We start from the raw sequence: 25,812 nt of genomic DNA on the forward strand, positions 1-25,812 counted from the left end.
GGACTGGAAAGTGCAAGCCCAGAGCCTGCCTGTGCCCTCCACCAGTGGCCTGGAGCTGGTTTCACCCCTCCAGCACAGCTGTGCTGCATCCCCAGCACACAGGACTTAACAAGAGCATTGCCCAGAGTGCCACAGACTAAAGGACCAGGGACTTGCTTTTGCTGATAAAAGCGGATACCAGCATCATCCACTTACGGACGTCCAGGGGCCAGATCTTAGAGGCTGCCTTTCCTTAAAAGTTACTTGTTGTAAGCACTGCAAAGCTCACAGCTCACTTTTTTGAGGTTTTGCTCGAGTTGCTGCCTGTCTACCGCATGTTGAGTGAATGACAGAAGCTGCTGGCTGGCTCATGGTGGCAGAGGCTTCGCTCCAGGCTGCGGCTTGAAGGACATGTGGCTTTTCTTGCTCCATTGCCTGCTTGTCTTCACCTCCAGCCCAGGTGGTGCCCAAGTACTGGTTCCTCCCTTTTAAGAGCAAGTTAACTCCCTTCGTGCAAGTCCATATGCAAGAGCAAAAGAGCAGAGCGTTACCGCCTCTGCCAGGGCAGGACCAATTCCTTAAGGGAGAAGGAAAGGCTTCAGCATCTGATGGAGGGAGAGGAGGTAAGAGCATCCAGAATGCTGCCCAAGATGGGGACAGGACACACCAAGACAGAGAAAGCCATCTCGGAATAGGGTGTCGTAGGACAGCTCTGCTGCCTTCACCCCACCACTTACCCCTGCTCCCAGCAGAGCAGCTCAGGGTGCTGTGGGACCTCTTCAGGGCATCCTCACAGCCACCAGCAGCTACTGCTGGGCTTGTCCTGCTGCAGAGCAGGGCACTGGGGAAGGGACCTGCAGTGGCCACGCTTTCCCAAACACAATGGCTGGATCCAGCTCCTGGAGAAGTCCCACACATCCCTCAGCCCAGGGTAGGTGTTTTCTATTTAGCCATAGATGAGATGTAGGAGAACCTGCTCGGTGCCATCATCTTCTGCCCTCCCGTCCCACACCTTTTCCATCATTTGCTGCCCTGTGCCGTTGAGCTCTCGATCTGCCAACTCTGGGTGCTCACCCGGGAATTGTCCCTAACATCCGTATTAATGACAGTAGGATTGTCCACACTGAGGCTCTACTAGGAAAACAAACAAGCACACAAACACTTGATAAAGCAGCATCATTAATTGCTAACAAGCGGCTTTGGGGTTTTTTGGGATTTTTTGTTTTGTTTTCTGAAGCTCTGATAATAAATCAGTCCAAGCCACCCGCTTTGTCCTCTCACCTCACCCGCTGGCATTTCCCTTCGCAGAGGGAGATGAGCTGGTCCCCGACATGTCACACCTCGTACCCTGCAAACAGCACCAGGAGCATCCCTGACCCTTCCTAGGAGCCTGTTAAAGACCTGTGAGCAAGTATGACCCAGGACAGTCAGACAAGACCAAGCTGGAAACAGGAGCTGGAGCTTAGGGAGGGTGATGGAGAAAGCTGGAGCCCACGGAGCTGTCTCTGTCCCCCGGCTTGGTGGTAGATCTCCCCTGCCGCCTGCTCTGGTGCTGTGACAAAGGATGTTGAGTGCTGTCCTGCTCCGCTCCCAGGGATGCTGCTTCCAACTGAGCCATTGCTGGTGCCCAATGCCCACCACACCGAGAGCCATCCTTGGTGGGCACCAAGCGGCCATCACCCCAAGACCATCACTAACCTGGGTGGTGAGCACAGAGGGACCCAGACAGGTGACAGAAGGCTCGTTTAAGGAGAAACAAGCTTGTTTCTGATTAGTACAAAACTGCTTTAATGACAAAACAGCTGAAAAATACCTTTTGGTGTGTTTCTAGTACCATCAAGAAGCCCTGTGTGATCCCCAGACATAAGTCCCTTCCAGGCCCGGGATCACCCACTGCCTGGAAGGACGAGAGGCTCTTCTCAGGCACTTTCTCCCAGTGCAACATGTCCCAAGGGAGGGGTCTGTCCTTGAGACTACACAGAAATCCCCTTCAAGGCCCTCCAACTAAGGACAATTTTCCTTCCAACCACACAAGCGTGGGCTGGAAATACCTCTGTGAAGTGCATTGAAGCTCCTTCTTGGTTCACGAGTGCTTCTATTGCCACCACCCTTCCCATCAATGAAGCCCCATTGGCACCCCACTGGGGGAGCCAGGCAGCAGCAGGAGCTTCAGCAAATGATGCTTCCGGACCGGAACCGGCCCAGCCAAGTCCCTGAGACATCGGATAACGCCTTGACAGGCGCTGAGCCCAACGAGAGGGTTGGAGAAAGCAGAGTCCAAACCTCAGCAACCACTAGGCGATGGGGCGAAGAAATACACAGCCAGGAGGATGAAGTAGACCATCACCAGCACCGTGCCTAGGACAGACAGAGCAGGTTGGGAGGGGGTTACTCCCTGGAGCAAGGTTGTTTTTAAGACCTTCTGGTGTGGTCTGGACTAGCCCACTGTAGAGGACTTTCATGGGCCTCTGCAAAATCTCCATCAAAAGGGGTTTAAAACTCCCTCTTAAGGGTGAAAAGGGAGTGATCCCCCTTGGAGCCGCTGCAGGGTGGCAGCCCCAGCACCTCCCAGGTGGTCACCCAAGACCCCAGAATTGCTCAAGCCACCACATGTCAAGAGCTGCAGCAAGCAGATGACCCCCTGAACCCCCCCCAGCCCATCAGCACAGGGAAGGTGGGTCTCACAGCACCCTCGGGGGCCGGCGGTCACCTTGGAAGTAGTCACATTTGCCATCCATGAAGATGTAGTTCATGAGCACCACGCTGAACATGCTGGCATAGACATGGAGGTCACTGAAGACAAGCGTGAAGTTGGTTGGCTGCGAGGCAGAGAGGATTTGGGGTTTATGGCCTATCAGGACAGCCCCACACTGGTTGTGGCTGGGGACTTCAATGTGACCCCTTAACCCTCCTCTGCCACATAAGGCTGGGGACAGCATGAGCCAAGGTAAGAGATACCCGACCCCACTTTCCCCTGCACTGAGCAGAGGAGAGGAGACACTGAGGACAGCGGCGGTGCCCTTGCCACGTCTCATGGAGAGCTGCGTGTCCCCAGCCCTGCTGTGGGAGGTCACCCAGGGGCTGTTCTGGGGCTACTCACGTAGAAGATGGTGAAGAGCACCAGGATGGGGATCTGGAGCATGCAGACCTGGACGGCGATGCAGTTCCCAATCTCGATGCTGGGGAGGACAAAGGACTTAAGAGCAGCCAAGCAGCAGGTCTTCAGCAGCCCTTGGGTTGCTCAGCTCAGGGGGAGAAAAAACCAAAAACCTGAGGAACCAAACCATGCAGCCCAACCTGGTTCTGGGCCCATTTTTTTTTTTTTTGAGTGGCTCTAGGTCCTTCTGAGGGCAAGTTGGCAGGGATCTGACCCACCACTAGCATGAAGCTGGGCAGCCCATCACTGGCACCAAGGCACAGCTATGGGACTGGGACCATGCTGGAGGAAGACACCCCAAAACCCATCCTTTGGGCCATCTCACCTCAAGCTCAGGTTGTTCTGCAGGGCAAACTGGATGCCGTTGACAATCTCCGGCAGCTCAGGCACCATTGCCAGCACAGTGACGCCGATGAAGTACTGCAGGGAAGAGGTAACATCAGCACATGGCCTGATCCTGACCACATCTAAGCTGTGGGCAACCAAGCTCCTCAGTCCCTGGAGCATCTCAGCATCTTTTCCCCAGCTTGTGGAGCTCGACCCCACAGCCAGGGCAGGTTCCCCATCCCTGGAGGGCACATCTGGGTCCTCAGGGTTCACCACCATCCCCCCACTCACCTGGGAGATGGTGGAGTTGGTGAGGATGGGGCTGATGTGCTCCGTGGCCAGGTCAGCACAGGCTGACATGCAGAGGGTGGAGAGCAGGAGGATGACCAGGGCCCGCCAGCGAGACCAGTGGACCACAGCGCTGTGGTGGTGGCCAGGCACTGGGGGGGAAGAGCAGAGACATGGTGGGACGCCCCAGGGCAGTGAGAAGAGCCAGCCCCACAGCTGGGGTACCCCACGGTTTGGGGACACTCACTGTGACAGCCGCTGATGTGGATGTCATAGATGTGCGTGTGCGTTTTCAGGGTGAAGAAGAGGCCGATGAGGTAGGCAGCAGGGAGCAGGAGGGACACAGTGTACACCAGGGGTCTGTGGGACATGGGTGACACATTTAATGCCACCAGGGTCTGGCATGGAGACCCCAGGGGGGTTCCCTGCACTATCTGGGGATGGAAGAGATGGGGGTGCAGGATTGGAGCCCTTCAGGGGGACGAAGGGGAGACTTGGCAGGGATGCGGGGCCACAACCCAGAGGTGCCACCCCACTACGAGGACACCACTGTCCCCACCCCAGCAGACACTCACTGGACGTGACTGTAGTAGAGGGTGCCGTTGTTCTCCATCTGCAGAGAGAGAACCTGTCAACGGGGATGCAGGGGACACGGGACAGCCCCGCTGCCACCATCAAAAGCAGGAGCCAGGTGGGCTTGGAGCACCCCTGACCCCAAACCCCAGAGGCTGGACGGCCAGATCCTCACTCACCAAGTCAAAGTGACAGTTGTGGCAGAGGTAGTGGCCCAGCGGGTTCTGGGTGACGTTGTGGCACTCGCCACAGACCAGCTTCCCGTACACCTTGGAGAAGAGCGTTGGGGCAAAGACACCTGTGGGGATGGAGGGACATGGGGTGGCCACCCATGCTGGTGGGTCCCCCCCAGCCTGGGGACACCCCTGTCCCCAACTCACCTCCCACAGAGAGGAAGAGTAGGGCCGAGCTGACACCCGCCGAGCGGCTGTTGAACCGTTGCTCCTGGTGCCGGATGCCCCCAATCACCATGCACAGACCCTTGGGGATGGAGAAAGCCCCCAAAAAATGTCCATCAGCACTTTGCTTGCAGCATCCTCCCAGCTCTCCTCAGAGACCGGGCGCCCTCATGCCATGAGTGTGCCCCACCATGGCTCACCGGGACAAAGAGGACACAGCCCACCAGCGTCCCCGTCAACGCTGACTTGACGATCTCGGCATAGCAGCGGTTGCCCTCTCGCGAGCCCTTGATGAGGGCCGTGATGTAGAAGGTGAGCTCCGTGATGGAGCCGAACGTGGCGTTCACCACGGCTCCCACTGCAAAGTTGCTCTGGGCCGAGATGCTGGAGGAGAAGGAGGGTGTCAGCAGGGCTGGCATGTGTCCCCACCTTGCCACTAAATGTTGTCCCCCCCCATCAACGCTCACCTGGCGATGGCCATCCCGATGTAGTAGGAGAGAGGCATGATGGAGAGCAGGGCCAACGTGAACTTGATGGGGGAGCTGGTCAGGCGGTTGTGGCTGTCCACGTAGCCCAGCACCAGTGTCACCAGCACCAACGGCAGCAGGTCTGGGGTGGCCGGTCAAGGAGATGACCAAGGTGGATGGGATTTGGGGCCAGGCCCCCCCTACCCCGTTCCCCTCCAGCCCACAGAAGGATACTGACGGCGAAGACATTGATGCCGTCCACGGCATATTTGTAGTAGTAGGGGTTGACGGCGCGGTAGCAGCAGAGGATCACCTCCCCCTCCAGTGGCACCTCCGTCTGTGGAGGGACAAGTGGGTGACACTGCTCTGAGCACCGCCCCCACCCCAAAATCCACCCTGGAGCAGGGTGCAGGACCCCAGCACAAAGACACCCACCATCCTCAGGCGCCGCACGACCACCTGCTCCGGGGGTAGCAGCAGGACGCGGGTGATGGTGCGGGCATTCAGCTTGGCCACGGGGATGAGGACGACGAGGAGCCATGCTGTGACACACACTAGTCCATGGGCCAGCACCAGCATCGGGTAGCCCAGGCAGAGCCACACCACGGCCCCAGCACGCTGCTGCAAATTGGTAGTCACCTTTAGGGTTTGCTCAGCCCAAAACACCCACCCCAGGGGAGCAGAGGCACCTATGGGTGCCATCCCCACCATGACGGGGAGCTCCTGGGGTGCCCACACCCAGAAGAAGGTTGTCACCACGTCCAGTATGGGGCTCACCCAGTGTCTGCCGTCTGCCCAGCACCATGGGCGCCAGCGGCGTGGCACAGGACCACCGAGCAGGGCTGAGCTCTCCCCCGCGCCACTCGTCTCTGCGCCGGCCTCGCACGCGCCCAGCGCCCGGTGGGATTTGGGGACCTGGGGGGAAGACGAGGGGTGTCAGGGCGCAGCATGGGGTACCCCAACCACCCCCCCGCAGGGTCCCGAGTGTGGGCACACCGTTACCTCCACCTTCTGGATCACTTTGCCAAAGGGCCAGAGGAAATACCCAGCCAGGTCCCAGCAGAGCCGCCCTGTGGGGACACAAGCATCAGCTCTGTTGGGGACGTATGTGTCCCCTCCAGCTACAGGGCCAGCCTGAAGGGAAGGGACCCAACACCCATCAGTGCTATTCTGGGCTCAGCCAGGAGCTCCATGGCTCACCCAGCCCTTCACGTGGGGGTCCCAAATTTGGGACTCACCATAAGGAGCCCCCACAATAGTAATGAACATCATGGCAGCCATGAGGACGTAGATGAACGAGAGCCACCAGCCAAAGAGCAGCAGGTAGAGGACGTTCCCACATGTCACTGTGGACCCTGCAGGAGAAAAGGCATCAGATGGGACCATTGTCACTTGCACCATCCCAAATCCACGCTGCCACCACATAGGCTGTCCCCAGGGCCACTCACCTCCAGAACCCCGGATGACATTGAGGTCAGAGTAGAGCTCCTTGACGATCTCCGATCGGTCCTCCCAGGGCCGCGCCGTCACGTGGCTCTTCCACTTCTTGAACCCAAACTACAGAGAGATTTTTTTTTTTGGAGGGAGAAGGAGAAAACTTATTACAGCCCCCCAGGAACACCCCTGGATGCCCCCACCCACACCGTGGGCACCCACCTTGTAGTTGTTGGAGAGCTTGTTGGCTTCCACGACGTTTTCGGCCGTCAGGGTGGTTTTCACCACGCAGCTCTCACAGACCTCCTCCGAGTGCTGCTGGCAGCAGGACGGGGGGGACATGGCTGCAGACAAGATAGGGAGATGACAGGGGGTGTGGGACACCCCCCCCCCCCCCCCCGGAGCCCCATGCCCAGCCCATCCCATGGCCAACCTACCTGGGAGGACACGGGGACGGTGCAGGTGGGGGCCCAGGTCACTCAAGTCCCCCTGCACATTGTTGATGGCGGCGCAGTGCCGGTCGCAAAGGGAACCCCGGCGGGGGCCATCACTGTCACCCCGAGGCTCGGTGGCCTTGGGGACATCTGGGGGGGGGGGGGTGGAGTGGAGTCACGCTGGGGCTGTACCCTGCCTGGGCGCAGTGCTGCAGGACACCCAGGTGCTGCTGCACTGGGATGTCACCCTGATCCCCAAACCCCACGGGGGACACACAGAGCTCCCAGGGTGGTACCCAGGTGATGCTCGAGAAGAGGAACCCCACCAGTGCCTAGGATGGAGGGGGACACCCCCCCCAGTGCTCGGTGTGATGCTCAGGACTGGGGGACCCTCCGGTGCCCGGGGTGGGGATACACCCCCTTGCTGCCTGGTGTGATGCTCAGGATGGGGGGGACCCCGCCACGTACCCAGGGTAGCAGATTCTTCCCCCGCCCAGGACACGGTGTGATGCTGGGGAGGGAGGGGTGGACCCCCAGGTGTGCGGGAGGCCCCCACCCCCAGGACCAGGACCAGGACCCGGTGCGGTGCTCGGGAGAGGGGAGGGGGACTCCCGGTGCCGGCCCTCCCCCGAAAACCTACCCCCCCGCCCCCCCGCCGCTCACCCGGCGCATCGTGCGTGCAGCAGCGGCGGCGGCGCCCGGGCTCACCCTCGCTGGCCATGGCGGGGGCGGTGTCGGTCTCAGTCCCGCTCCCGGGGGCGGCGGTGCCGCTCCCTCCCAGCCCGCCGGTATTTAACGGGCGGTGCCGGGCATGCGCGAGGCACCCCCCCCGCCCCGGAGCCGCCCCCCCCGGAGGCGCCCCCCCCCCCACCCCGACCATCCCACCGGGAGAGGCCGGGGCCGACCCGCCTACCCCGGGGGCTGGGATGCGCTGGGTAGCGGGATGCAGAGGGACGTGGGTGCGCGGTACATGGGGGTGCAGAGGGACGGGGATGTACTGGCATCCGGGGTGCGTGGGAACGGGGGGGGGTCTCGGTGTAGCGAGGTGCTCAGGGACCGGGGTGCGCGGTACATGGGGGTGCAGGGGGATGGGGATGTACTGGCATCCGGAGGGGCGTGCGTGGGAACGGGGGGGCGTGGTATATCCCGGTGCGCGGGGACCAGGGTGGGCGGTATACGGGGGTGCGCAGAGACGGGGATGAACAGGGATCCCGGGTGCGCAGTGTACCGGGGTGCGCGAGGATGTGGGGTGCGCGGGGTTGGGGTGCGCGGTGGATCGGGGTGCGGGGGGACCGTGCTGCGCAGCCTGTGGGGGTGCACAGGGACGGGGATGTGCAGGGATCCGGGGTGCGTGGGGTCGGGGCGCGCGGTGTATCGGGGTGCGCGGGGATGTGGGGGTGCGTGGGGTTGGGGTGCGCGGTAGATCGGGGTGCAGAGAGACCAGGATGAGCGCTAGATAGGGGTGCACAGAGGCGGGGATGCACCAGGGATTCAGGGTGCGAGGTGTATCGGGGTGCGCGGGGCTGGGGGGGGGGGCGTGGGAACGGAGGGTGCGTGGTATATCGGGGTGCAGGGGGACCAGGGCGGACGGTGTACCGGGGTGCACAGGGACGGGGATGTGCAGGGATCCAGGGTGCGTGGGGATCATGGTGTGCGGTGTATTGGGGTGCACGGGGTTGGGGTGCACGGTGTATTGGGGTGCACAGGGACCAGGGTGGGCGGTATATGGGGGTGCACAGAGACGGGGATGCACAGGGATACAGGGTGCGTGGTGTATCGGGATGCACGGGGATCTGGGGTGCATGGGGACCAGGGTGTGCGGTGTATCGGGGTGCACGGGGATGTGGGGTGTGTGGGGCTGGGGTGCGCGGTGTATTGGGGTGTACAGGGACCAGGGTGGGCAGTATATGGGGTGCACAGGGATCTGGGGTGTGTGGGGGTCGGGGTGCGCGGGCCCGGGGGGTGTGGGAATGCGGGAGGTTGTGGTATATCAGGGTTCACAGGGACCAGGGCGAATGGTGTGTTGGGGTGCAGGGGTGCACAGGAACCAGGGTGTGCGGTACATCGGGGGGCACAGGGCTGGGGCATGCAGGAACTGGGGTGCGTGGCATATCGGGGCGCACGGGGACCAGGGCGCACGGTGTCGCAGCGTGAACAGGGATCGGGGTGCACAGGAATCAGGCTACACGGTGCGTCAGGGTGCACGAGGACCAGGGTACGCAGGAACCTGGGGTGCACAGGGACCGGGGTGCGTCAGGGTGCACAGGGACCGGGGGCATGGCAAGGCGGGGGGGGGTGCAGGAGAATCTGGGGCGCACAGGGAGGGGGGTGCGTGGTTTATCTGGCATTGGGGTGCACAGGGAGCAGGGCGCGTGGTTTATCGGAGTTCACGGGGACTGGGATGGATGGGGACCAGGGCGCAGGGTAGTATCGGGGTGCAGTTTATCAGGGTGCACGAGGACCTGGGTCGCGTGGGGAAGAGGTAGCGCGGGATCCTGGGGGTGCGCGGGGGGGAGCTGCAGGAACCCGGTGCCCCCAAGGGTGCCCCGCAGGACGGGCTCTGCTCGAGAAACACCCATTTTTTGGTCAAAGAAGAAAATTTCTGCACTTAAAGAGCCTTTGACACCCCAGAGTAATGGAGCTTGTGGGGCAAAAGGCTACTGGGACAGCCCCGCTCTGCCCCAGGGCGCGAGATTTGGGGTGAACCCGGGTCCTGAACATCCCCTCCTTGGCACAGCGCTGGATTTAGCGATGCTGAACTGCAGGAAAAACCCAAACAAGCGTTTGCCAAAACAAATTCCGTTTAATACGGGAACCAAATGTGCCAGTTCGTTATCAGTCCCTCAGAAAAACGCTGCGCCTCCCAGAGTCGCCAGGAACAGTCGGTTCACACCAAAAAAATAGCAGATTCCCTCCCGAAGAGATAAAAAACGAGCGCACCCGGCCCCGGAACAGAACAAATTCCTCTTCTCCCTCCCATTGGTGCGCGCCCAAGGCCAGCAGTAAAAAATACAGTACAAAAATATATTATCGTTAAGAAAACATGTGGTGTTCTCGCCCCCGGTAACAAGCCAGTGGAATTTCATGTTTTATACAGAAAAGCGTTTTTTTGGCAGTTCACAACAAGGGGAACAAGGTGACAACCTCATCTTCAGCATCTAAGGGCTTATGATTTTTTACCCCCATTTAAAAAAAATAACTACTAAAACTAACCTTACACACTCCTAAAAAGGTCATTTGTCAGAATTTACAACAGATTCTTTCCCCCCCCCACCCTCTATATAAAAAGTTTTTTTGGCAAATAATGAACGACCCCTTCTTTGAAACAACTCCAAGTCTTGGGGTTTGTTTTTTTTTTTCTCCCCGCCCCCCCCTCAAAGGTTCATCCCCAAAAGCAAGGACTTAAAAACCCTGCGGGTTTGTAGAGCCTCGTCTCCCGCCGAGGAGCTGAAGCCACGTGCCGGTCCGTAAGGCTCCCAAAATAAGAGGTTACCAGCCAAAAAAAAGCTGGTGGGAGCTGTAAAAATAAATGAAAAGGCAAAGGCAGGGTAACGCTGGGGTCGGACTGAGGACACGCACTATTTCAGAGCGCGCAAGGCCGCCCAGGTTGGACGGCATGTTTATTTTGTTCAAAAAAAACGATGAAAAAGTCTCTCATTTACTGAAATCCGCAAGTTAAACATGGTTTTCTCTTTCCCTCCCACTGGCAGCGCAGACCCCCAACACACCTCGTGGGGTCAGTGAGCCCTATTCCACCGACGGGGATAAAAAAAAAGAAAATGTTTTTCTTATCGTATGTAATAAAATGAACCAAAACGTGTCTAAACTTGGCTTTCTTTGTGCCTCTCTGGAATTTCTTGGATCCTGAAGTTGGCTGAATCACTGGATCTTTCCCGGCGACGTCTCATGGCTCTGCACCCCCTCGAGGGGGGGGCGCTCCAGCCCACAGAGGGGTCGCAGTTGAGTCCTGGGGCCAGTTAAGCTCAGCTGAGGGGCGACGGCACCGACGGACATGGGACACAACCGGCAAAAGGCTTTTTAAAGAGGATCCGTTGAGGTGAGGAGCCGGAAAGAGAAACCCTGCCTGGATTTCACTCGTAGTAGCATTTTGAGGGTGAAATGTTTTAAATAATGTCTCCAAACCCACAGAGGAAATTAGAAACGCTTCCCCTCGGCCCACAAAGCAGAGCCTGAATTATCGCCTTTCGTAGTAAGTGCGTGTTTGAGTCAACCACGGAAGGACGGCGCTCGGTTCGTCACGCCAGAGGAGCGTCGTTCCTCTGAACCGGCTTCTGCCAGAGAGGTCAGTCTCCAAAAATCCACAGAACGTTGACTCCTGATAAACCGAGATTTACACGCCTGCAAAACCAAAAGTTATTGTAATAAATCATAAAGAAATTAAAATGCCTGTTTAAAATATTAAACAAAAAATTATCAATTTCATGCTTCAGTGTTTTAACGCACAGGTGGGCGTCCTGGGGAATCCGGACATGGCTTTTACTGCTCACACACCTAAGATTTATCCAATTTTATAAAAAAGCTGCTATTGTTTCAAACGAGAAGATGATTTTAACACCATTAATCACAGAATGGTTTGGGTTGGAAGGGACCTTAAAGATCATCTCGTTCCAACCCCCCTGCCCTGGGCAGGGACACCTCCCACCAGCCCAGGTTGCTCCAAGCCCCGTCCAACCTGGCCTTGAACCCCTCCAGGGATGGGGCAGCCACAGCTTCTCTGGGCAACCTGGGTCAGGGGCTCACCCCCCTCACAGCAAAGGATTTCTTCCCAATATCTCATCCCAATCTCCCCTCTTCCAGTGGAAAACCCTTCCCCCTCGTCCCATGGCTCCCCTCCCTGAGCCAGAGTCCCTCCCCAGCTTTCCTGGAGCCCCTTTAGGGACTGGAAGGGGCTGGAAGGTCTCCCCGGCGCCTTCTCTTCTCCAGGCTGAACCCCCCCAGCTCTCTCAGCCTGTCCCCACAGCAGAGGGGCTCCAGCCCTCCCAGCATCTCCGGGGCCTCCTCTGGCCCCGCTCCAACAGCTCCGTGTCTCTCCTGTGCCGAGGCCCCAGCGCTGGAGGCAGCACTGCAGGGGGGTCTCCCCGAGCGGAGCAGAGGGGCAGAATCCCCCCCTCGCCCTGCTGCCCACGCTGCTGGGGATGCAGCCCAGGCTGCGGGGGGTTTCTGGGCTGCCAGCGCACGTTGCCGGCTCGTGTTGAGCTTCTCATCCACCAACACCCCCAAGTCCTTCTCCTCAGGGCTGCTCTCCAGCCATTCCCTGCCCAGCCTGGATCTGTGCTTGGCATTGCCCCCACCCACGTGCAGGACCTTAATATCATCCCGCTGTAGCCATTTCAGTTTGAAGCACCTTCAGACAAGGCACTTCAAAACAGGACGCTCCATTCACATCCCTTACGGGGAACAATGATGCGTAGCATCAGGTACTTACCCCAACATCCCGGATTCTTTTGTCTTTATGATGTACAGAAACATAAGCAACGTGTGGAACATGTTGTTTCTGCCCTGAATCCACAGGAAAAGACAAGAACTTAGAAACCAAGTCACTGATGAGATATCACAGCAATATTTCAGGTAGAAAAGTGACCATAAAGACATCACGAAATGGCATTCCGGGGAGGGCTGTCAGGCTTTTTGCCTTAGTTTTTTACTTTCTTCAATTAGGTAGAATCATAGAACGTGTCGGGTTGGAAGGGACCTCTAAAGGCCATCTCGTCCAACCCCCCTGCAGCGAGCAGGGACATCTTCAACTAGATCAGGTTGCTCAGAGCCTCATCCAGCCTGGCCTTGAATGTCTCCAGGGATGGGGCCTCCACCACCTCTCTGGGCAACCTGGGCCAGTGTCTCACCACCCTCATTGGAAAGAACTTCTTCCTAATGTCCAATCTAACCCTGCCCTGCTCTAGTTTAAAGCCATTGCCCCTCATCCTATCGCTACATGCCCTTGCAAACAGCCCCTCCCCAGCTTTCCTGTAGGCCCCCTTCAGGTACTGGAAGGCCACTCTAAGGTCTCCCTGGAGCCTTCTCTTCTCCTGGCCGAACATCCCCAACTCTCTCAGCCTGTCTTCATAGGAGAGGTGCTCCAGCCCTCAGATCATCTTCGTGGCCTCCTCTGGACCGGCTCCAACAGGTCCATGTCCTTCTTGTGCTGAGGGTTCCAGAGCTGGACACAGTACTCCAGGTGGGGTCTCACGAGAGCAGAGTAGAGGGGGAGAACCCCCTCTCTGGATCTGCTGGCCATGGCTCTTTTGATGCAGCCCAGGATGCGACTGGCCTTCTGGGCTGCAAGCGCACATTGTTGGCTCATGTCCAGCTTTTCATCCACCAGTACCCCCAAGTCCTTTTCCGCAGGGCTACTCCCCATCACATCATCCCCCAGTAGGACCTTGCACTTGGCCTTGTTGAACTTCATAAGGTTTGCTCCAGCCCAACTCTCCAGCTTGTCCAGGTCCCTCTGGATGACATCCCATCCCTCTGGCCTGTCAACCACACCACTCAGCTTGGTGCCATCGGCAAAGTTGCTGAGGGTGCACTTGATCCCACTGTCTAAATCATTGATAAGGATTTATCTGGTAAACACCAGAAAAGACCAGATGTGGGTTTTGGTTGGATTGTCATCTCCAAATACTTTAAATGCCAGAGCTTTTCGGAAAGCAGAGATCCAGCAACAACCAGGGATCAATACAAAATGAAAACTCACAGGAGGATTTCACTGTTTTGAGACTGGAAGCTTCCCCTCAGAAAGCACTGGGCTCGCTGGCCTTAAGGGGCATCAACGTACATCAGGGATTACATGACTTGATATTTTAAAAGAATTTATCAGAAAATAAACAAGAGGAAGCTATTACTTAGGTATTTGTGTAACTTAAATAGATACTAAAGCTATCATTTGGTAGCAGATTAAGTAGCACGTCATGGTCGAAGACCAAGGTAATGTTTTCTTCCTGCACTGGGCCAGCCTGCGTGTAAAGAGTCAATAAAAGCAGCCAGTTCCTGAAAAAAAACACCCAAAATAAGACTTGTCAATGATTTTCTGGCAGCAGGAGAACCACCACCACCATCGTACCTTGGGCAGGTTGTAGACGTGGCGCTGGTAGATCAGCTCGTAGTGGGGCGGATTGATGCTGCTCTGGTAGATGCAAAACACGTTTTCATTTGAAGTGTCTGCGAATGAAAAGTTTAAAAGACGACGAGGATTTGAAGGGTGCCGACGTGACCCAAGAGGCAAAGAGGAGCTAAATGCAAGCGCCAGTACCTGGTTTATCTGGTGTCTGAATGAAGTGTTGGGAAGTGAAGGTTTTGCCATCGGGATACTTGGGGTGAGGTGGCAGCCTGGAGTCGAGGTAAGTGCAGAACACGTGCATAATGATCTGGGCAAAGAAAAACAAATCTCACTTTAGTGTCCTTAAAAATACAGCAGCTTTTTTTTGCCATAATCTCAGGCATTAGTTCCAATATTTGGTAGTCTGTGGTTGCAACGTTGACTTAACTTCTCTATATTAAGGACCCCAAGGCAGCTCAATGCTTAGAGCAGAGATTTCAGCGGTCCAGGCACGCCACTGGCAAGTTTATTTTTTCCAGTAAGTGAAACAGCGTAAGTCACAAGGCGATAAACCAGTGCCGCATGTCAGGAGCTCAGTTCACGCACAAGCAACTTTACCCTGGCATCTTGCAGAATTTGGCAAAGTCGCAGATCTTATTTAGCATATTCAGGCCATGAACTCCAAGCGATCTGTTTTAGTGATGGGTTTTGTATGAGCTGCGAGGATTTGGCCAAAAAGGGCAGATGAAATCAAATTACAGCTTCACCGACACTACACCTATTCAGCAAATTTATCCTTTCTCCTCACAAAAGGCAAAATACAAAGCACTGGAAAAACATGAGCTGGCCACAACTCTTATTAAGAATGCCAAAGTTTTGAAATAAAGTCCTAGGACACGCATCCAGAAAACCACACCACAATCTGCTGTGTGTGTTTTAAGCCTTCCTGGAGAGTTCTCAACGTTTTATGTGGGCAATGTCACCAAATTAGCTGTAGTCTGGTACTTTCCGTGTTCATTATATATAGCACGATCTGTTTCACAGACAAAACAAAAGCCAAAAATCTCAAGAAGTCTGGAGATGCACCTTGGAAACAACAGCTTTGTATTACCTGCGATCTGATTAACAAAAATGCAAAATTGTGGTTTAGGTTCTTTTAATAGTAATTGTCCTGAGTAAGTTAATGTCAAACCTTCATGACAAATGTTTATTTTAATCTCTTATATCAGAATTTCTTTCCCAGAATTCTTAAAAGTTTAATATACTGCCCAACACCACCTCTCGCAGCAGGTTTTGCGAAAAGACTGAATTCCAGGGTGCGCTACTCTGTCTCATGATCTTTAAACGCTGTTGAGCTGTTCACCCTGCTGCCCGTCAAGACACAAAGAGTTGCTCTGTGGCCAGTCACCACCAAATATTTAATCATCTTCACAAACAGGAAATCAAATTCGATTTCAAGACTGATTTTGTACAACTGAAATCTCATTATATCTTTGTCAGCAAAGTTGTGAAGCTCTGACATTCCGATCCGGTTTTTATTCTCCTGAGTAACTGAAAATCTAATTACAGTGGGGAAAAAAAAAGAAAAACCACCCAAACTCTACTTCCAGTTGAGAACTCTGAACTACTTACAGTTCAGAGTTCAACAGAAGACGCACACTGTAAAGCCCGTTTTCGACTCCCTGAATTGTTCTGTGGTCTTCCTTTTAACTATTTTAATTACCTCAGTTGAATTTTCAGGTCACTGTTTTACACTGAGGTGCTGTTCCTCCTGACCTTTCAGATTAAAGGGCTAAGCATCGCTACAAATCTTCTCTGAAGTAGGACAGGCAATATCTTCAGATTTCTCATGAAATATTACCAAATTAAACAGCAGTTTAATCTGCATTTTTTCCTTCTGTCCATTATAGCAAAGGAAAATGAGACTGACAGACATTTCAGAGGAGTCTAAGTAAAAGCCCGGCCTAAGACTAAGACACAAATTGCATTTTTGTGATCTACGCGATGTCCAATCCCATTTGCATTATTCCCTAAGGAATCTCACTGACTACAACAGGATTATCGGTGTAAGTGATGCAAACAGGATTTTACCATGTTCCCCAAAAGACTTATGGGCTCTCCCTCCAAAACCTATGCGGAAAGGCAATCCACTTTAAGCCATCGTATCAAGATGTCTTCAAAAACTTACAGAGGAGTCAGTGGGCAAATCGGTGTCCCACTTGCGGCCTTTGAAATCCCCTCCTCTGTTCCATCGGAATGAACTCATGCATCCTCCCTGAGAAAGCTCTGAAAGCAACACGATTTATTCAGGTACTGGGGGCTGAAAGTGTACAAAAGCGGTATTTTATGCTAGTTTCAGGGGCTTCATACATGTTTCCAGTGTACAAAATAGGGAAAGTTAATATGGGGAGGGAAACTTACAGGATAATTTTTATTTTTAGTTAATGAAGAGATTAAATCCAGCACTTTGCACCCTGAGCACACAGGAGGAAAATGAGAAATAAGGCTTTTAAAAACATTCCCGAAATTACATCCAAGTCCTGCCTCATTACATCACTATTAAAAGGGGAAGTTGCGAAGAAACATCTCTCCTGCTTAAAAGTAGCTCTTATCCCTGCTGTCACTCCTCAAACATCTCTACTGAAGGAACGTCTGACACCACCAACACTTGACTGCAGTAACGGAGGGGTTTTAAAGTCAGCATGGTGACACCACGTACCTTTGATCCGTTCGACCAAATACTCCTGGTTTGGTGTAAGATCCAAATACTGCACTATAGTGTTCAGAGTTGGAATGAGCGGAGCTTTAACGAGCGCTGCCTGCTTCAAACTGCTGATGCTGGCTTCTGCAACACAAGAAGAGCCAGCGCAGGTCAGCTATGACCACCACAGGACTCCAAACAGCCTCCCTTACCTGGTGTCGCTACAAAGAGCTCTCCTTTTTGGTGCACCATTTAATGTCCTCAAAACATTTAACATGTAACACCATGCCAAACACTCATTTCAATTCCAATGGTGTAGCAGGCATCTGCTTTACATCATGGAATATAAAAGCTACAAGGAACCAACATCTACTTCGATGAACAAAGGGAGAGTAACGAGGTGGGGACAAGGTCAGCACTGACCAGTTTTTCCGCAGGCATCACAAATGATGCAGCTCTTGAGGAGACACTACAACAAACAGCCCATAAAAGGTGAATTTAATTTAAATGCAGCACACCAAATCCAATTCTTGGTTAGGGGGATATAGATCTGAAGCAACAAGAGAAGCAGTTCCTTCAGATGTGTCATGACATGAAAACAGAACACTCATCAGAATTTTAAAAAAATAGTTCTTTCAAAAAGCAGCTGATTTTAAGGAAGAGTTTGGGAAAGCACATAGGACTGGAGACACTGAGAGGTTATAGGGAGACACTGGGAGTTCATAGCACATCTATCCTTGAAATGTTTTCTCACAGTTTAATACGCAATAATCAATGATAATTTGAGCCTGTAATTCCTCAGCTGTAAGTTTAGGGAAGAAAAGAAAAAAAAAAAAAAAGAGAGGTTTATGAATTTTATATGAGACGAGCATCAGTGTGACTTCATCAATATTTCCAGGAGTCTTATGAAGAACTGTTCCAGCTTAATGAAATGCATGATGTGGAACAAAGACCACACCAATACAGAGCAGAAATACAACACTAATATTTAACAGACCTGATTTATGTAAGCCCTATCCAATGCCCCACCTATGAAGCATCTGGCCCTCCATTAACCACCACCAGGAATCCCAAAGCCTCACCCCTACCTCCGATCTGCAATTCGGGACACCCCATTCTTCTCAGCTGAGTGCTCACAGACTCGATCTCTTGGACAAGTGGCACTAGAATAGTCTCATTAATCCACTAGGAAAAAAAAAACGTGAAAATTCAAGAGGTCAGAAGCAACAAAAATGTTAAAAAAACCCCAACCTTTAGGTTGCATCCTGCTAATTATCACTGTTACAATCACAAAGTACATTAACAACTGAAACACTGAAGCCAACCAAGGAGGAGAGTAATTAAATATCAAGTTAGGCAGAGTTTAAATGACTCTCTAATACCTTCTAAAAAGCCAGAAAATTCAATGTAAAGGAGTCAGGCAAACAGATCTCTACAAAGTATCCGATAAAGCTTTTCTGAACAATGAGGAAAGGGCTATTGGGAAGCACAGCCCTCCCTCCATAAAGATAATTTATACTTTGATGGATCCACTCCCTCTCACATTTGTTTCAGGAAATCAAGGAGCTGATAAACACTACGTGTGGGATTGGTACGTGACAGGATTTGGGAACTGAAGCAAGCTGGCCCGAGGTTTAGGAACAGATGCTCAGGAATCTGGTGTGAATCTCATGCTAATCTTTGCTTTTAACCAATCTTATTACTTTAAAAAAAAAAGAAAACACCCACAAAACACACAGGCAAAACTACATACTTGATAGTTGCTATCAAGGGGCAATTCAAAGCGAGATTTACTAATTATTTTGCCACTGTGTGCAATTAAGTCTCCTCTGCTATAGCAATTTCTATTGATAAGATAAAGGTTTTTCTTTTTGCTTTTTATTACGCTGCTCAGGACTGTCAGAAATTCAAAGTCAGCCTTTGGGTTGGAATTTTCCACGCTTCAAGGGCAGGAGGATTAGTTAGAAATACTGCAGAAACATCAATTTAGCAATCTGAGTTACAGCAAGGAAAACCAAATCTTGTCATATCCGAGACGCTTCGGTTTGTCATTCAAAGGTGGATGAACTTTACCACTGTGACGTTTTCAGAACACAAAACACCGAGGTCAGGTCGAAAACGCATCTCAGTAGTCCTCTCTTAAAGCATGCTGTGTTTTTACCTCCTTGTGCCAGCCCACCCCAATCCTCAAACAGACACTGCAATTCTTCCCACCTCCTTCGGCATCCGGGGACACGGAGGTGATTTTCCACTCTGCTCTGCTTGTTCCTAAAAACCAGGCAGTCCTTAGAGACGGGACTTACGTTTCTGAATTTAGCGGTCCAGGAATCCATGTGATCAAGGAGCTGTCGGTTCATTGTCACCCGTGCCCAAACCTATGGAAAGGTTTATTAAGTACAGAGAAATACCAGGAGTTTCTAGGATCTATAACAATTTCTGATACTAACTACAGCACGTAATTCAAATGGCATTTTTCCCAAAATTCTTAGACATCTGCTGGCTGTATCATGTGACTTCTATAGCAGCTTCACATACAACACTCCCACTCTCTGTTCATGGTACAATCATTTTGTGTGAGCCCAAATTCAGTTTTAAGCTCTCTGCTCTATTAGGATAAAATTGGTCAGAATTGTAGGATTGATTTAAGAGGTATTTGAATGGGAAGCTTCACTAGGTTAATGTAGGAAATAAAGAAAATTGATCAAATTTAATTGAAGGCACAGGAATTGTATTCCTTCGCATCAGACTTCTTTCAGACGCAAGAGTAAAGGCTTTATGCTTTATATCCTTCAGCTGTTCCACTGGGTTTAAACACAGATCCATTTCAACTCGATTGTTATGTCACAAATATATGCTATCCACAGTACGCCTTGCTCTCTAAGGGAGGAATCATCTCCCAACGAAAATTCAGAATTTGAAAAATCCGTTTACAGTGAAGCTGCATGAAGATGGTTAAATGCTAGAGGATTTCTCTCTCCAACCTTTTTTTAATACAGCTCAAATCCAAACCTTTGCACAAAGCTGTATATTTTAGAGGCCTGCTTCTCCCTCTTGACCATCTTGCTGCCGAATTTACCTCTTCTGCAGCTTGTTTTGAGCTCAGATCAGCGTCATCCTTGTGGGCTGATGGAGCCTGGGACCTGCAAGCTGGCTGATACTGGAACTTTCTCAGCATCTGTGCGTTGTCTGCCATGGAACGGCTGTAGTTCCAAAAAGTTGGGCTGCTAGAAGGAGAGCTGGAATCTGAACTTCCTGAAACGATTCATTCATTGAACAGTCATGTACAATTAGTGCCAAGTAATTCTGGAAGCAACAGTACAGGCAACATGTCAGTATATTAAGGCTTTGACAAGAAACACAAACACAAACTGCCATGAATACATACACTGAAGTCAGTCTGCATAAATGCCGATTTCACCCTTATCTTGATTGTCCCTACACAGGACAAAAACTGCCTGCAGGTAATTCACACCCTTTATCTGAAATGCCTCCTCCACAATAAAGGTGATAAAGCCTGTCATCTTATCATGGTCAGCCAACCATGCTACAGAGATAATCTATCAGCACATACATCCTATCCAAAGGAAAACTTTGGAGGAAAACTTTCTGAAGTTCCTAAGCCATGGAGACATGTCGGAACGATGGCGTTCTACCTCATGTCCTAATTACGCAGTAGAAGACTAAACTGGTCAGCAGCTGCCTTTACCAAGGTCACAGGTGATTACCATACACAAGTTAGGTTCTATTTACCAGTACAAGTATGCTGGAATCCTTTAAAACTTTTCTAACACGCAAAAGCCAATCTCAAATAAAACCAAACACCTTCTCCTTGCCAAGCTTTTCCAATTAAATCAGTTTATTTACCTAGCTGAACTCTGTACTGTTTCTCTTCTTCGTTTCGAAGGAAGGTGTCCAGTGACTTGAGGTCTGTCATATAGTCTTCTTTGCCAGTAGGAGAATTATAGGGAATGGGTGAAGAGCGGTAACGAGACCGTAGCCCCCCGCTTTCCACTGGTCCAATACTCGTGGGGTATGGTGATCCACTGGGAGAGGGGCTGAAGCTGGAGACCTTGGGTGAATAAAAACAAATGGTGTCATATGAAGAAGACAGAATTCCACCTTGGTTTGTAAACAACATGAATATAAAAGACTTGGGGTTTGGGTTGGTTTTATTTTTCTCCTTTATATTTACATTTTGGTTTCTTATTTTTGCTTTGTTCTGAAACAAACTAGCCACTCTAAAACAAATGAAGTGACACTAGGGAAAAAGGACAAATCCCAATATGATGAATTTCCATCTACTTTGCAAAAGGAGAAAACACACACATACACGACTCTCCACTGGCTGCCGCTCACCTCCGATGGCATACGGCACAACACAAGAACCAAACTGTACCCCTGGGTGCTGTCTTGGTCATTACCTTATTGTAGCTGCTGCTTGGTGAATAGGTTACAGCGCTGCCGTAAGAAGCACTGTTGCTTGGCAAAGCCTGTAGCTGAGGGCTGTATCCTGCAATACAACTGGTAGTAAACTTTGGACTGGCACTGGGGGAGCGGGATGGGCTGTAACTCAGCACACTTTGACCCTGGATCGGAGGAGAAGGCGTCGAAGATGGGACTTTCTTTGCTGACAGCTCACGCGGTGGAGTTGTTTGCACTGCTGCAATAAGGAAAAACAGAATTAGCAATGTGGATGCAGCAGCCCCGAACTCTCCTCCCCTCTTTAAACTCACAACAAAATGCACACACAACGCTATCTTAAAGCAATTTTATAAAGATGATAGAAGGGACGCTAGAAAAATCTGGCCCCTACAGAACTCAGCAGTTCATCCACTGATAGAGAAAAAAGACAAGACTGAGACACATGACCACAACTCAGTACAAACCCTACAGCTTCAGATGTTGGTTAAATGTTACCAGGCACCTCACATAAGCCAGGGGGCTTCTCTAAGCTACTGCATCAGCTGCTCTACCCACCTACTTCATGCATCTTTAGCACACAGAATGCCTTAATCTATCTGTGCAAATAAACATACGAGATCCTTGAACTTTGGTGACACAGCATTATTCCTGTCTGATTCCTATTTCCTATGGGCCGACCAGCAGTGTGTAACACTATGTGCTAGCATTTTGCTTTCGGTTTATTTACCTTGTCAGGTTCTGCTGCATGTTAAAGCTTTGCTTTGATATTCAAGAGCTTTCTGAGTGACTGCTCTCTGCTCTCTTTCAAACTTCACATGAAGGTCTGTCTGTCCCTCTAATCTGGTTTTTGATACCCAGTGTGATATCAGTAGGATATCAAAATCAAACATAAACGTGCACTCTCTGCCTTGCTCCTAGTCCCATATACAGGTTACAAATTCCTTGTTCAGCCTCACTATGTTCGAGTCCCTCACCGTCCTTCAGCAGCTGCTATCATCCTGTCCTTTTTCACCGTGTGTGTGTACTTCCCCTCCAGTTCTCCCCACAAACACTCACCAAATTACCACTTGATGTTGTGAATTTTAATATGCTGCAGGTGATTTAGTCTACCACTCATGTCAGATGAGGTAATTCAGAACTCACTTCACTAAAGAATCCTGCCATTGAGAAAGATACCATCTCAAAAAAAAAAAAAAAAAAAAAAAAGATTGCCAGAGATATTTATTACACCCACCTGCATTCTGCAACCCCAGGAGGGTCTGCTGGCCAGGACTCATGACCAAGCTCGTCGGTGCCACTGTGTATTTGAAGTACATCCAGAAATCAAACAAGGCATTCAGGCTAAACAGAGATGCGAGGGCAAGTTCTAGAAGAAACAAACAGAAGTTTTTACCGTAGACTGAGCATGGGGAATAATAAAAGTATATTATTTGCAAAAACAGGCATATGCCCATCAAAAATAGGCCATTATTAGTGCTATTGATAAGTACCAATTTGGGGAAGTATCTAAGATTCTTTACCTTCACCAATGGCAAGAACCATTGGAGATAATTTTCCTTGCTATATTGAGACTAATCTATATAATTAAAATTGTTTTTTTTTAATGGACAGTTATTTTCCAAAAAGGACATAAACTACTGCAATGAAGTTTCACAGTATTTCTCAAAAATCGTCTTCTGTCAAATCACCTGTCACTCACCTCATGATTTTTCTCCCCCACTGGTTTCATCCTCTAATGGTAATTGATACAGCTAGCTTAGAGTCTATTTATCCAAAACAAACTTTAATTACCATTAAATGCCACCCACACAATACAACACAGTAGTAAAATCTGCAGTGTTCTCCACACATTAAACAGATTCAATGCGACAAACAAATTCTTCATGTCCTTTCACGATACATCTAAGAAAGCTGCTAACACTCCTTATCCGTCACTAAAAAGGATGAAATTCCAACAGTTTCAAGGCAGGTAACAGACAGAAAAACAAAGTTAAGGTTTAAATTAAAAAGAAAAAAAAAACAAGAAGAAAAAAAAGGCTTTCTTAAAAATGACCTCCCCAGCAATAAAACTGACAAATGAAAAAGAAAAGAACCCTGAAAATGAATTGAAATGCTGCAGCAACTCACCAATATACCAGAGTGGCCAGTACGTGATGTTGTAATATGAGCTTATGAGTTTTCCAGTCCTGAAAAGAAAAACAAGAAGTTATCATTTTGCAACTATTCAGTCCTGGGAAACATCTAGGAACATGCAAAGTAAGATGCTTTGCGTATTTGGATTGGTTGTAACAATTAACGTACATTTCAGTATATATCATGCCTGCAACAGACACATTAAGGAGTCCCCAGGCCCAGACCACTTTCCGGGCTTCAGTCTCCTTCTTCATCTTGATGGTCCTGTCGATGAGGGAAGTCGCTGGACTCTGTTCTGGTGTCATTATCTGTAATAAAAGATACAGAGAGAAGACAAAATCGATCATCTTTTATACAGTAAGATTCTCAGTGAGCATGAGATGAAAGAAAACATCATAATCCAAAATGATATAAACGTGCTTTACCTTTTGCCACTGAGTCATGTTTAGATATTAAAAAAAAAAAGCAGATTCTTTTTACCTGTAAAAATAGGTAATATTTCTTTGATGAATTCTACTGTCAGCACTGTCACCTCATTACTGAGGAACAGTGCCCATCTTCTCCAGTGAGGTGCAGACAAGAGGACACAAACCAATTCCAACCTCATTTTTGAAAAATAACCTCCTCTGGAAGCGAGAGGCAAAGCTCCTGCCTTCTCCAGGCAAAGGAAGCCAGAGGAAGGAAAGGCCTTGCACAGCTCTGCAGTTTTCCTACTGAAAATTCCCACTCTTTTCAGTTGGTAGCAGAGTATTTTCAGTCTGTACAGCCACCTCCTGTGGGTTCAGTACACCTGAACGGTAGCTACCTTTATGCACAGTAACACCTTATGTACAAGAAATAACCCTGGTGACTTTTTTTGCTAGTCCCGTCACCTAAATATGCTACTGTTCCTTCCTGCCACTCGCTTAAAAATTTGTCACATAAATCTTCACTAGGTGGGAACATAAATAATTTGCTTTTCGGGACAAGTACTTCAACTATACATTACCACCTAAAAAAATTTAAAAAATACAAAACCCAAATCCCATTATCCGCTTCTTACTGGTACAATGATTCAATGGTGAAATAGTTACCATCAGGATTACTGGAAGAATTATACAAGAACGCGTTGCCTGGTTGGGGTTTTTTTGACTCGTTTTTCATCCAGTTTGAGCCCCAGGACTTCCCTTCCCATGCTGACAAGTGTAGCAGCCCTAATCAGAGATCCTCTCCCCCATCCTCACACTCCCAACCTCTCTCCCTGAACCAGGTCCTCCTGCAGAAGCAGAAGCTGTACTGTTAGGGCACTGAAATAAATGTGAGATCTGGTCCTATTCTACTCACTTAAGAAGGATGGGTGTGGGGTTTTCACCTCCAGACTGTAATATATGCTCACATACGCCCTTGCCCTCTTCTACTAAGGCACAATAACGAGGGAAGGCATCGGCATCACTTTGACAACCCATAAGGCACTAACCCCAGTGCCACACATGGAGCTACTCACACCTCCCCCTGCCCCAGATGCCCCAGCTTCCCCCACGCATGCCCCTCTGCCACACACAGACCCAGCTCCCCCTGCCCAAGACACCACGGCAGCCTCCACCCAGATGTCACTGTCATGCACAAAGAACCCCCACAGCTTCCCCTGCGACACAGAGACCCTCAGAGCTCCCCCTGCCCACACCCCACTGTCACTGACAGGCAGCCTCCACATCTCCCCCCAGCCAGCACCCCCACGTCACCCCGGGGGGGTCTCCACAGCTCCCCCACCTCAGATCCCACCGTCAGAGAAGCTGCCTCACGGCTCCCCCCGCCCAGACCTCCCTCAACACACAGGCAGCCCCACAGCTCGCACTGCCCACACCCCTGTCACACAGAAGAGGCCCGACATGTGCCCCCCATCCTGTCCCCTGTCACACGGAGGCGGCCCCACAGCTCCACCCGCCCACAGCCCTGTCATACACGCCTCGCTGCCACACACAGCTCTCAGCCTCCCCTCAGAGCCCCACCAACCCCCGTGCAGGCCCGAGGAGGAGACAGGCGGGGCTGGGGGGAGACAGTCACAGTACCTGCCGCCGGGCTGAGGGTCAGGGGACGGGAGGGGACACACAATTCCCCTCAGGGAGGGCAGGGGCACCCCCTTTTCCCAGCCGGGGGTGTGTGAGGGGGGATACACAGCAGAGCGCTCCCCTCACGAACGGCCCACGCCGCAACCACCGCAACGTCTGCGCCTGCGCGAGCGCCGCCGTGCTGCGTCACTGCCTGCGCCGCGCGCGCGGGGGCGGGGCCTGTTGCTATGGGGACGACGGGGGCGCTCGCGCCGCGGGTCTTTTGGCGGGAAGGGGAGCGTGACGCGGGCGCCGCGGCGGCGATGTTGGGCGCCATGTTGGTCATGGCAGCGGAGGGGGTGAAGATGGCGGAGGGGAGGGTGGCCGGCAAACTTGCTGTCCCGTGCTCTGTGGT

General features: G+C 51.6%; 2 protein-coding genes across 5 annotated transcripts; both read right to left on the reverse strand.

The window, feature by feature from the left end:
* Window positions 1–1,143: 1,143 nt before the first annotated feature.
* LOC141738059 (uncharacterized) lies at window positions 1,144–8,005 on the reverse strand. Of its 3 annotated transcripts, none has more exons than XM_074573154.1 (20): window positions 7,766–8,005; window positions 7,061–7,207; window positions 6,846–6,967; window positions 6,638–6,746; window positions 6,428–6,544; window positions 6,192–6,259; window positions 5,967–6,104; window positions 5,625–5,810; window positions 5,424–5,526; window positions 5,190–5,331; window positions 4,923–5,106; window positions 4,705–4,804; window positions 4,504–4,622; window positions 4,327–4,364; window positions 3,999–4,111; window positions 3,755–3,903; window positions 3,462–3,556; window positions 3,080–3,158; window positions 2,690–2,798; window positions 1,144–2,337 (listed from the first exon to the last, which is right to left on the reverse strand). In XM_074573154.1, the coding sequence occupies exons 1-20, from the start codon at window positions 7,935–7,937 to the stop codon at window positions 2,264–2,266; spliced, it is 2,364 nt and encodes a 787-aa protein (XP_074429255.1). In that variant the 5' UTR covers window positions 7,938–8,005; the 3' UTR covers window positions 1,144–2,263. The 3 variants fall into 3 exon arrangements, with proteins under 3 accessions (XP_074429255.1, XP_074429254.1, XP_074429256.1); XM_074573153.1 differs by having other exon boundaries at window positions 7,721–8,005; XM_074573155.1 differs by lacking the exon at window positions 7,061–7,207.
* A 1,835-nt stretch (window positions 8,006–9,840) lies between these two features.
* TMEM209 (transmembrane protein 209) lies at window positions 9,841–25,606 on the reverse strand. 2 transcript variants are annotated; one of them, XM_074573156.1, is made up of 15 exons: window positions 25,419–25,606; window positions 23,539–23,678; window positions 23,365–23,423; window positions 22,472–22,603; window positions 21,237–21,475; window positions 20,680–20,884; window positions 19,892–20,067; window positions 19,119–19,190; window positions 17,904–18,000; window positions 16,834–16,959; window positions 16,303–16,400; window positions 14,328–14,442; window positions 14,139–14,236; window positions 12,504–12,577; window positions 9,841–11,416 (listed from the first exon to the last, which is right to left on the reverse strand). In XM_074573156.1, the coding sequence occupies exons 2-15, from the start codon at window positions 23,673–23,675 to the stop codon at window positions 11,362–11,364; spliced, it is 1,683 nt and encodes a 560-aa protein (XP_074429257.1). In that variant the 5' UTR covers window positions 23,676–23,678; window positions 25,419–25,606; the 3' UTR covers window positions 9,841–11,361. The 2 variants fall into 2 exon arrangements, with proteins under 2 accessions (XP_074429257.1, XP_074429258.1); XM_074573157.1 differs by having other exon boundaries at window positions 21,237–21,472; window positions 25,419–25,578.
* Between the last annotated feature and the right edge of the window lie 206 nt (window positions 25,607–25,812).

Source organism: Larus michahellis, chromosome 1, assembly GCF_964199755.1.
Source record: "Larus michahellis chromosome 1, bLarMic1.1, whole genome shotgun sequence".
Lineage (NCBI taxonomy): Eukaryota > Metazoa > Chordata > Aves > Charadriiformes > Laridae > Larus > Larus michahellis.

What these genes read in the sequence shown, in the direction of transcription:
- LOC141738059 (XM_074573153.1), bottom strand. Translation starts at nt 7,937, where the DNA reads ATGGTCGGGGTGGGGGGGGGGGCGCCTCCGGGGGGGGCGGCTCCGGGG. An exon ending in CATCAATGTCTTCGCCGTCA is followed by an intron (nt 5,332 to 5,423) that starts GTATCCTTCTGT and finishes CGGCCACCCCAG; the next exon opens with ACCTGCTGCCGTTGGTGCTG. An exon ending in ATCGGGATGGCCATCGCCAG is followed by an intron (nt 5,107 to 5,189) that starts GTGAGCGTTGAT and finishes CTTCTCCTCCAG; the next exon opens with CATCTCGGCCCAGAGCAACT.
- TMEM209 (XM_074573156.1), bottom strand. Translation starts at nt 23,675, where the DNA reads ATGACACCAGAACAGAGTCCAGCGACTTCCCTCATCGACAGGACCATC. An exon ending in GGACCGCTAAATTCAGAAAC is followed by an intron (nt 18,001 to 19,118) that starts GTAAGTCCCGTC and finishes TTTTTTTCCTAG; the next exon opens with TGGATTAATGAGACTATTCT. An exon ending in TTTGGTCGAACGGATCAAAG is followed by an intron (nt 16,401 to 16,833) that starts GTACGTGGTGTC and finishes TGTTGCTTTCAG; the next exon opens with AGCTTTCTCAGGGAGGATGC.